Source organism: Egretta garzetta, unplaced genomic scaffold, assembly GCF_000687185.1.
Source record: "Egretta garzetta isolate BGI_Z169 unplaced genomic scaffold, ASM68718v1 scaffold234, whole genome shotgun sequence".
Taxonomy (NCBI): Eukaryota; Metazoa; Chordata; class Aves; order Pelecaniformes; family Ardeidae; genus Egretta; species Egretta garzetta.
This window is the reverse complement of record NW_009259528.1, coordinates 1394255-1405759: the sequence shown is the minus strand read 5'-3', so window position 1 is coordinate 1405759 and position 11505 is coordinate 1394255. Positions and strand designations below refer to the sequence as shown.

General features: G+C 46.8%; 1 protein-coding gene across 1 annotated transcript in view; it reads left to right on the top strand.

Annotated features, from left to right (window-relative positions):
* PCDH15 (protocadherin related 15) overlaps positions 1 to 11505 on the top strand; it is a 326536-nt gene that overhangs the window by 292477 nt on the left and 22554 nt on the right. Inside the window, exons 26-27 of the mRNA XM_009637544.2 lie at positions 690 to 905; positions 4359 to 4447. Coding sequence (XP_009635839.1) covers positions 690 to 905; positions 4359 to 4447 — 305 coding nt within the window. The remainder of the gene's footprint in view (positions 1 to 689; positions 906 to 4358; positions 4448 to 11505) is intronic.

Here is an 11505-nt window from a genome sequence, read left to right as displayed (position 1 = left end):
AGGTGCCGGCGCTGCATCCTCCTCCTGCGCCAGCGCAGCAGCCGGGGAGCGCCAGGGCAGCGCCGGGGCTGTGCACCCCGTCCGTGGTGCAGCAGTGCAGAATGAATGCTGCTCAAGCCTGCCTTTTTTATTAATTGATTTCAAATAAAACAGGATAAGATGACTCCAAACCCACACGTGCTCAGTCAGTGAGGGTGCAGAACATCTCTCAGAAAAGGGAGGACATTCTTCTTCTTGTTGCTGTGTAAGTTTGTGAACGCATTGCTGGGGGTTTTTGGCTTTGCTATTTAATATTTGTCAACAAGAATTTGGCAGCGGAGTTTTTCTCAGAATTAAACTGTTCCTACCTGTTCAGCTGCTTGCAGACTTGAAAAGGCCATTTATATTTTAAAAAAGCCATTTATTTTTTTTTTTTTTTTTTTTTTTTTTTTTTTTTTTTTTTTTTTTTGGAGCAGTTTAGTGCCGACACAGGAGAAAGAAATTGCTGGAAAAGCAAAACTGTATGCAGCAAAGTTAAATGAACCGTTTAAAGTAACAGCAATATCTGCTCTCCGGGATCTGATGTCTTCAACATCAGAGTGGAAGAAATTTGCTGGACCCATACGCAACTTTATTAAAGGACAAGGTTAATGATTCTTTGCGTGCATATTTACTTTATTTGCCTCTGCTTGTTTTCTTTTCCCTATTAGGCTGATGATAAAGACACTGGGAATTACAGTGCCATGCAATACAGGCTCATCATCCCGCCAATCAAGGATGGTAAAGAAGGTTTTGTGATTGAAGCTTACACGGGGCTGATAAAAACTGCTATGCTGTTCAAAAATATGAGAAGATCCTATTTCAAGTTTCAGGTCATCGCAACCGACAATTATGGAAAAGGACTGAGCAGCAAAGCAGAAGTACTTGTAAGTACGAGCCAAGCGTTACCTTAATGGAATAATTCCTAAGGGAATTCAAGCACTACATAAAGTTTAATTCCAGGCAGACCTATAGGAAGGACATAAACTGTGTGTACTTAATCATTTTAAGTCACTGGAAGTAAAGGTTCTTTTTTTTTAAAAAAAAAACCACAACCAAAAGCTTTTATGTCCATCTGAAACGTGTCCATGTTTCATGGCAGAGAGACTGCTCTCGGTTACTGCACTAGGCATGGCATTCAGGATTTTATTTATTCAATGAGCCAATTTGGATTCCAATTGTTTGCATTAAACACGGACCTAAGTTCCGTGCTGGGTCGTCTGGACCCAGATGGCAGCCATAGAAGTGCTGGTTGTGTCCACTACAAGTACATGGCAGGTCACATCTGCGTGGTCGGACACAAGATCATCTCCACCTACCTCAAGGGCCACAAGGTGCGGGCAGCTCCCGTGTCAAAGCTGTGGAGCAGGGTTAGCATGGCATTAAACCCCGGTTAATAAGCCAAGCTGAAAGCTTGCTAACTTGGGCTGTGCTCTGCGTTAACCTGAGGGCGTAGCTTCTGGGTCGGAGTTAGATCTGGTGCATGTGGCTTGTAGTGCAGGCAGATACCTGAGCCAACAGCCTCTGAACGCTAGAGGCCAGCCGACCTACTGGGGGAAAGCCAAGGCTGCTCGTGTCTGGAAGGGAGAGGCAAGAAGTTTTGGGCTGAGACTGTACTTTTGAGTCCTCAGGGAAGCAACATTTCAAAAATGGCACCAGCTTTAGGCCTTGAGCTCATGGGTTTGTGCTGACTAAAGGACATTGACTTAGTCCAGTCACCGAAACCATCAGAGCTAAATTTCTTTAAAGCCTATATAGCTTGATGGATTGGATTAATATTAGCATAATGTCATAGGGATGAAGTGCATTATCTTGTTCATGGGAACACTGTCAAATGATACAGATGGTAGCCCTAATGCTGGGTATATTGAGTTATGCAGGGATTCAGCAAATAAACATAATGGCTGATGTCCTCATGCTTGACCTCCCAAAATAATAGGGCATTCTCATGCAATTTATGCAGTAATAGTATATTAAAATATAGCCAGAAGGTATCGACATTAAAATTAGAGAGTGAAGTATGTCTCATTAATTTATAGAGGTATCTGTAGGTTGTCTGAGTGAGTGATGAGCACTCTGGCGCAGTGGTGGTGAGCAAGGCATGGAAGCTCAGAGTAGCTGTAGGTGCAGTTACAGACTGAAGCCATCCCACCATGGAAGTTTGGGTTTGCACTGAGCATGACCTGTACGTGAAGATCCTTTCTAACTAGACCGAGCTGTTCTTGGGCTTCATGATTTGAACTGAATTTATCCTGCTGCCACTGTGGTGTCCGGTGCTCAGAGAGGTGGTGGAGGCCCCATCCCTGGGACCATTCCAGGCCAGGTTGGCCGGGGCTGTGAACAACCTGATGTGGTTCAAGGTGTCCCTGCTCCTGCAGGGGGGTTGGGCTGGGTGACCTCTGGGGGTCCCTTCCAAGCCAAAGCATTCTAGGATTCTATGAAATGTGGAGAGCAAGCAAGTTAATGTTACTATGGAAACATGAACTTCTTGATTTTTGTTCAACGCCCCTGTTTTACTATAGCTTGCCATGAATGTGTGTTTATTCATATTTTTGTATATGAACAAGTAGTCGTAATTGTGACTCCTTGACTATCAAAAGAGCCATTGCCTGGTTTTAAGTGTTGCATTGATGCCGTGCTCAGTACATAGGTGCAGAGCGGTCGCTTGAATTGGCTAATGTAGTTAATTCTATTAAACCATGCATTGCTTTAGAGTTCTTAGTCTAAATTTATTTTGAGTTCATTATAATTCTGTTTTTCTTACACAGCAGCCTGTACGTGCTGATCAGTGCATCTGATGGCATTTCAGGAACATTTAAATATTTCAAGTCGAATTAAGCTTCAAAGCTGGTGAATCAGTGTTTGATGTGAAAGTGTATTTATTACGGCTCGACTGCTGAAGAGCTTACAGGGCTCAGGCTTCTCTCCTGAAAAACAGGGGTGTTTTTTTCCTTTTAGAATTGAATCGGCTAACTCTGATTTTTAAATTTATCAGGTTGAACATTGTCCTACTTTTCCAAATTTACCTCCAGATTGCTCTGTAGGGAGGTGGTTCGCAGTACGCTGTTCCCTGTCCCGCCTATGTGCACGTGAGCCAAGTTTTAAGAAAGGTTTTATTTTCTCCACCAGCACGAGAAGTAACTGTTCCTTTCACAACCGAAGGGGAGGTTGGCTGTGCCAGCGAGGAGAGAGCTCTTACGAAATGCAAAAATATTTAAAAGGGAGGGAAAAGCATGCAATCGTTTTACCGGAAGGCAGCCTTTTCTTGGGATAAAAATAGCTTGAGGAGAGTAGATCGGGCGATGGGAAGCAGAGTTTGCCAAATCTGCCGAGTTCCATGCGTGCGTGTAGGCTCTGAGCACCCTGCCCATTGCTCCCGCACCCTGCTGCGGAGGAGCACGAGTTAACATTGCTTTGTAGGAGAAACTGCAGATGTGAGAGGTGTCCTGAGGTCAATTGGTTCTTTTGTTCAATCCTGGAGATTTTTTTTTATTTTTTTTTTCCAAACAAAGCGCACAAGGATGGAGTATATTAAAAAAGCTTTTTTTCTGTCCCGTCCTTTTAAGTAAAAGTGCACTTGTAAAATGCACCTGGTTACGCACAGTTTTATGCCGTATAGAGGGAGAAGCAAAAAAAAATTTGGAGATTAAAATAACTTAAACTGATGACTTCCAAATAGATGAACAATTTCCTTAGTGATTTTCTAAGAGTGTCATTGATTTCGTTGCAATAATCTGGTATTTGCATGTACCTTGGTGCAAACTGCGTATTCCCAAGGTTGGATTTTCCTGTCAAGTCATCAAAAATACCATAACGCTCATAAGTGATTTTGAATATGGCACGTGGGAGATCCATGGCTCTGGATGTAAAGCCTAACTATGAAGAACAGGTTCTGTAGTCCCCACCTTAAAACCCCATCTCCAGATGCAGTCCTGCAATTACAGTGCTAGGTAAACCTCTGCCGGCTGTTTATTGGTTTTGGCTGCCAAGCAAAGCAAGATTTCCCAGCTCTCTCATTCAGAATTAGAATGAAAGATCCATACACCAGGGCATGGCTGCAAAGGCAGGACAGGAATTGTTCCATTCTTGTTGTATGGGGAGCAGGGTGATGAAACCCTGGCAGGGGTTGCCCCGAGAGGGGGTGGAGGCCCCATCCCTGGGACCATTCCAGGCCAGGTTGGCCGGGGCTGTGAGCAACCTGATGTGGTTCAAGGTGTCCCTGCTCCTGCAGGGGGGTTGGGCTGGGTGACCTCTGGGGGTCCCTTCCCACCCAAACCATTCTGTGATTGTATGATGTTATGCCTAGAAGTGCCAACTGAATTTCCCTCTTTTGTTTCCAGGTCTCTGTGGTCAATCAGTTGGACATGCAAGTCATCGTCTCTAATGTCCCTCCCACCCTTGTGGAACAAAACAAAGATCAACTCATAGGGTAATACTTTTATTTACTCTACATATGACAGTTCCCTGGTTTGTGTTTGGATTCAGCAAGGAGCGCTTCCCTTTAGGCCATGATCCACTTTTTTGCCAAAAGACTTGAAAATGAGCAAGCGGGTGTTTTGACGGGGAGCCCAACCAGCCAAGTGACAGCGCTGGCCTCCTCCAAATCCACATTTTGCCCCTCTTCTGGAGGAGGCAGAGGTGCTTCTTTGCTTGCACATCTGCCCACTTTGCAGGCTCAAGCTTGGCTCGGAGCTGCCCCTGATGCAGACCACAGCGGAGCCTCCAAACACCGCGCGCAGAACCTGTGTCTGTCAAAATCTGGGATGCAAAATGAACGAAGCACATCTCCAAAAGGCCGAAGCAGCGTGCCTCAGTGAGCTGTATTGCTTCACGAGGATCTTATTTGGGTGATGCGGCTGGATGGGAAAGCAGAATTTAGGAAATTTGTATCGGTACAATGAATACCACTGCCAGCACTACATAAGATTTTAATCACAGAAAAATTGGTAACAGGGTGCCATTATTCAGGCCTAGCAGGTATAAAATGTTGTGATGGGGGGGCGGGTAATTGGAAACATTAATGCTTTGCAATGAAAGCCAAGTATTTTATCATCCTGGAAGCCAGCTAAGCTTTTGGTAAAACGTGTTTTAGTAGCACTCATACCCGTAACATCATCAGCTTCCAGGAGTCAGGTTTTCACTTTTAGCTTCTTTTTGCAAGACAAGGACGATTTTCTGTACTTTGTGTCATCAGGCATATAACCATGAATTAGGCAATATGTGAAAGAAAACACTGTGGGAAATAGTTTAAAGGCAATCTTTGTACTCTTCTATCACTTTAATCAGCGATGAGTGACGTTTCTCAGATGTCAGCAGGTCTGGTCCATTCCGACTGTTGTCCTTTACTTCTCCATGGAAATTGAAATCCTTAGGGTTGATGATATAATCACTCCCTGAAAAAGATGTGTGGCGTCTCTAAATGGCCTGTGTCTTCTCTCGGCTAGGAAAAAATATCGACGGGTTTGCTTCTTGAGATTGTAGGACATGGTCCCCTTTTCTCTCTTTTTTGAGCCAGGTGTAAGTTAGCTCTGATGGATTCTAAGGTCAGAAACACTAATTAAGTTGTTCGGGCAGTAGTCTGGATTTACAGGGACTCCATTTCCTAGAGCGAAGAATAAAAAAGGAGAGTCTGCTTGCTTAAAGATCTAGTGTTCCAAAAGTGTCAGGCGTTGGTGTTGGCTGGAGAGATGGAGAACGATACATCTTTTAGTGACAGTAATAGGAAAAGGTTGCTTTTGCTTTGCTAAGCCTTCGGGTTTACCTCGGCATGCGGCACCGTACACATTTTCCTTTGAAAGGTTGCTTTTGCTTTGCTAAGCCTTCGGGTTCACCTCGGCATGCGGCACCGTACACAGTAATTTGTAGCCTTCCTGGGCTTCTGTTTTCTTGAGTGGAGACAATGACCATGTGTTCTGTCCCATTTCTTTCTACGTGACGTATCACAGATCTCATGCTGAGCTGGACTTAGGGTTTTGCTTGAGATCCTCCCGGTTTTGGGCTGTCCTGGTGCCAGAGGAGCCCCCAGTGAAATACAGATGGCTCTTACAGAAGGTGGTTTGAAAACAGGGTGAACAGGCCTGGCTGGAATGAGGGGTGTCACCTGCATGGGCGTGTGTCGTGGGACTGAGCGTGGGAATGCTGCATCAGGGTGGCGTGGCGAGAGCGGCCAGAGCAGATTCCGTCTCACCCTTTTGCCATCCCTGCAAAAATCTCCCTTTGCAAACACGGGGGCAGCTTGATTCCAGCCCCCCGCAGGTCTCAGCGGTGTTCAGTGCCTCAACAATAAATTGTACCGTAGCCGTGCCCTGTCTCCTCTCCTCCGGGGCCCAGGGGAATAGCTGGCATATCCTGCCACAGTCTTGGAGAACGGCCCAGAGCCACGTTCCTCAGCCTCTGTGCTCCAAAAACCCCTTTTCTGCCAGGTTGGAATCTTTTAAAACTCGTTTCATGCTGTTCTGGCCCTTGTGCATGGAAGTCTCTGACAGATGTGTAAATATTTCACAGGGAATGAAGCTTTTGAATGGGTATAAAAATAAAAAAAACAGGGCCAAGTTTTGAACTCTCTTGGGAAGCCTTTACCTTCACAAACACCATGAGGCCAGCAAGCGAGTACAGCCCAAGAATTTCACTGCCAAGGACAGGCTTTCAAGGACAGGCTTTGCCAGAAGAGGTGGCGTTAGCTTGTTCTGAAATTGTCACATCCCATATTGAAAATATTTGCGGGGAGGAAAGGTCTCAGAAATAATTTTGCATACGTGTACTTCTCAGTTTCACATGGAAATGTATTTATTTCATTGCCGTCCTCAAACTTAGTGGAATTTCTCCTGAAGTTGAAAAGCATGCTATCTCCCTGTTTTTATAAAGGCTTTAATAATTCATGCAGGACATAAGAACAAAATGATAAGGATTTGTGATTTTTCATGCACTATACAGAGACCTTCTCAGGCTAAAGAACTTTTGCCCAAAGAGGCTTCTGAGCCATTTGAAATAATACACTACTTTATAAAATTAGAACACTTCGTATAATTCACTGGCAGATAAAAACATCGTATCATTAACTAAGTCACTACAGAGGTTATTCAGCTTTCTCCTCTCATTTTGGCACTGATGTGATAGTAAATATTCATCTCTGGAAATACAAGATTTAACCACTGATTGCAATACGTGGTCATGGGCAATGTTGGGGACGTGGCTCATTGGGTCATTTCTGAAATCAGTGACTTTTCACAATGAAATAAATAATGATTTAAGCAACTGTGGAGAACAAGTTGTAACAGATTCTCCCCAGCTGCCTGTGATTTTCACTAGAGAGTGGGAACAAGGTGTTAAGAAATATATAATTCATTCGGTTCTTCCAGGCGGGGAAGGCTTATTCAGCATAGCCCTGGGATGTAGGGTGGTTAATGGTCCAGATAGCGGGAGCATAACACAGAAGAAAAGATGTAAAGCATCACTATGTGGCTTAGGAGTTCAGGCTTCTCGAGGGATGCAATGGGCATGTCTTCCGCGGGCGCTGCTGACAGTGCCGTGGGCCTTTGCAGTCATGCAGTAAGCACATAGAAAAGAATTGTTGAGGTTGGCAAAGCCCTCTAAGCTCCCCCAGCCCAACCGCCCCCCTACCCCTGCCATCCCACCCCCTGCCCTGGCACAACTTGAGGCCATTTCCCCTTGCCCCATCGCCCCTTCCCTGGGAGCAGAGCCCGACCCCCCCTGGCTCCCCTCTCCTGTCAGGCAGTTGTAGGGAGCGATGAAGGCTCCCCTCAGCCTCCTCTGCTCCAGGCTGAACCCCCCCAGCTCCCCCAGCCGCTCCTCATTTTCTGTGAAGAAATTTTTCACCTCTGTTTTCCTCCAGCTGCCTTAATTCCATCAACAAGCTTTTCATATCCCCTGGACTGCCCGTGGATTTCAGGTTTGCCGTTTCTCTCACCCACTGTAATGATCCCTGTTCAGACAGGTCCCTCTGTGTCTGCCACAGGAGATGACAGAGACAACGGAGCGAGGCTTAGTGGAAAATTCAGCGCGTGTTCCTCTCCTTCAGAAAACACGGTGAAGGCAGACAGCACTGTTCTTTAAATATGACAATGCTTGTGAGTGCTTGTTGGGCAAGGAACAGCACTTCAACTGGAATAAAGTGCCCAACTTCATGTGCAACGCATTTAGTTCTTTGGTTTGCTCATGACTGCAGCCTAAACCTCTAGCTAAACTCAGATACGCCACGTTACCAAGGCAGAGCCGTGTTTCTCTCATCCCATAGGTAACGGAAATGGCTTGTGAATTAAATTCCTCTGCACACGCTTCTACAGATGGCAAATCATTTTCTCTGAAATGGAGTAATGGAGTGACTCAAAGTGAGCGCTTTGATGAAACACCCCATAGGCATTCCTCTCGAAGAGCCGGGCTTTGCCCTACAGCCTTCAAACCCTACAAAGTGGAGATAATGTTGCTTAGGGAACTCTTAAAATGGAGTTAGATTGGACTTAGTTCCTCAACTTAATGCTATTTTTAATAGTTGAAAAATGAAAGCCTTTAGAAGCTGGGAGAGTTGGGGGTGTTCAGCCTGGAGAAGAGAAGGCTGCGGGCAGAGCTGAGTGCGGCCGGTCAGGGCTTCAAGGGGGCCCAGAGGAAAGGGGGGGACAAGCTTTTTAGTAGGGCCAGCTGGGACAGGACAAGGGGGGAGGGCTTGGAACCTACAATAAGGGTAGTAAAACACTGGAACAGGTTGCCCAGAGAGGGGGTGGAGGCTCCATCCCTGGGAACTTTCCAGGCCAGGTTGGCCGGGGCTGTGAGCAACCTGATGTGGTTCAAGGTGTCCCTGCTCCTGCAGGGGGGTTGGGCTGGGTGACCTCTGGGGGTCCCCTCCCACCCAAATCATTCTGTGATTCTGTGATTCTCTGAATAAATATTGCTATAAATTATATATCGTAATATGCATCACGTGTGCATTGTACATCATATATAATTTTATGTCAATCATAGTATATGAGATGATACATTTTATATACAGGAGCTGCAAAGCACAGTCCTCTCTTTAGGGCAATCTTTCAGAACGCGGATGATTTCCCTTCGGTTGTGTTTTGCTGCTGACAGCGTAGCAAATGGTGTTTTCTAATGGCAGTTGCAGAAGCCAGTTGGTGGCAGTCAAAAGGGACAGCCAAGGCGGGCGCTTTACGTGGCGCTTGTGCAAATCCTTGTGGTTTATTTCTGTGTGTCCCTGCTCTCTGTTAGCACGTCGGTGTGGTCAGTGATTGGGAGGATGAGTGAGCGCCCCTGAAATGTAGCACAGTTATCGAGATGTGGTGGTGTCTGAAGACATCAGACAACGTGAGGCATCACTGGGACGCCGGCGTCCTTGGTACCTTCAGTAAAGCCAGACACAGCTACGCCTGGGATGGGCCACCCCAGAGGTGCTTGTTGGGACACACAACGCCTCTGAAAGCACCCTGGGCGGTATTAAAACACTCAACCTTGGTGCACCAGTGGTTTTTCTTCTCCTCAGCCCATGAATTGGTAGAAAACGAGTGTGCCTTTCCTGCTGGCTCATTAGTTTTCCCACAGAAGTACTACTTCGTTGCCTGCTTTGAGTTTTGCCACCTAATTACTGAATTAAGCCTAATTACTGGTGACTGGACCTCTTGCATATTGGGGTGGTGGCAGCGAACGAGCCATTAACTAGCCCTCTTCACGGCCAGCCCTTACTTCCCTCCCCATTGCTCAAGTTCGTTAGCCACCGGGACTGCTGCCTTGCTCTGGGCCTCGGCGCTCTCGGACGCTGCTGTGTGGGTTCGCTTTGCTCCCGGCCCTTCGGTCCACTTCTTCTCTGCCTTCTTCCCTCTCACTTCTTTGCACCGTATCGTTTCATTCTAAATGAAACTGCAAAATTAGCAAATAACTAACTAGTGAGCTCAGAGAGACGTCTCCCACCAACTGGCTGCACCCTATTTCGTGCCCACCCTACGTTTGGCTTTGCTTGGCGAACGCACGTCCGGTAGCGCAGTGTTTTAACAGAGCCCATTCCTCTTCCGAGCTGATCTCAGCCTCCCTCTGCTGTAATCGGGATGATTAATAACGTTAGGCCGCCTTTATTAAGTTAGGTAATGGAGACCAAAGCTTGCTCAACTCCAGCATTTCCACTTGCGACTTCCACTGCCAGCTGGGAAGCGCTGGATCAGCGATCGCCTTCTCCCCCTCCCATCAATAACGCCAAATGTTGTTCTCTTAACGTATTTCCTCTGAAGCGCTATAATGCAGCGCGTGGCGTCTCCGATAAAGCTGTGAACTTCGGCTTTATTCTGAAATTGCTTACTATTGCAGTAAAAACCCTTTAGTGCTGAGGCCTGAAGATACATCCTCTGGGTCAAAGTCAAGATGTCTCTGTGTATTACTCTTCGGGTGAGCGGAGCGTTAATGTTCCTTCTGCAACCAGGAAAAATGATGCTGAAATAGGAAGTTGGAGTGTGTGTAGGTTCGTTGGAGGACTGGATTATGCATGATGAGCACAAAAACAAGAAAAGAAACTTTAGCTGGTTCTGCCTCTCATGGAGGTAGAGCGGTAGGAAGGTCTCGTTGCCTGTGAAGGTGCTGGTTCTGCCTCTCGTGGAGGTAGAGCGGTAGGAAGGTCTCGTTGCCTGTGAAGGTGCTGGTTCTGCCTCTCGTGGAGGTAGAGCGGTAGGAAGGTCTCGTCGCCTCTGAAGGTGCTGGTTCTGCCTCTCTTGGAGGTAGAGCGGTAGGAAGGTCTCATTGCCTGTGAAGGTGCTGGTTCTGCCTCTCGTGGAGGTAGAGCGGTAGGAAGGTCTCGTCGCCTCTGAAGGTGCTGGTTCTGCCTCTCTTGGAGGTAGAGCGGTAGGAAGGTCTCATTGCCTGTGAAGGTGCTGGTTCTGCCTCTCGTGGAGGTAGAGCGGTAGGAAGGTCTCGTCGCCTGTGAAGGTGCTGGTTCTGCCTCTCACTGCACCACTGCTGGGAGGTTGGTAATCACCTCGTTGCATTAGCAAGTGACAGACTAATTGGAAGCTAACTTTTGCTGATCGATACAGCAGAACTGCAGACGCTCTTGATACTTGAAGTGTGCGTTTGAAAAATGGGTTCCTGTGAGCAGCACTACAAGCAGGCGGCCACTTGCTGTAGAGTCTGAATCCACTGCAGTGTTCTCAGCATCGCAGGTTCAGCTGAATGACTTTTAAATAACTCCACGGGGAGCTGCCCTATTTGTAAGTGCATTCTTTAATTGCTACTTTTCAGTCTTCAGTGCATTTTTATTATATATTTCAACCTAAACATGGACTTTGTGTGTTCCAGGTGAAATACTACTGTCGTTCCGCTGTACTTCGTGGTGTTTCTTGCAATGTCAGTTAAAGCCAATGGCTGCAGTGGGTGTGGAGCACAAGGCTTACGAGGAGTGGCTGGGGGAGCTGGGGGTGTTCAGCCTGGAGAAGAGGAGGCTGAGGGGAGACCTTATCGCCCTCTACAACTGCCTGACAGGAGGCTGTAGGG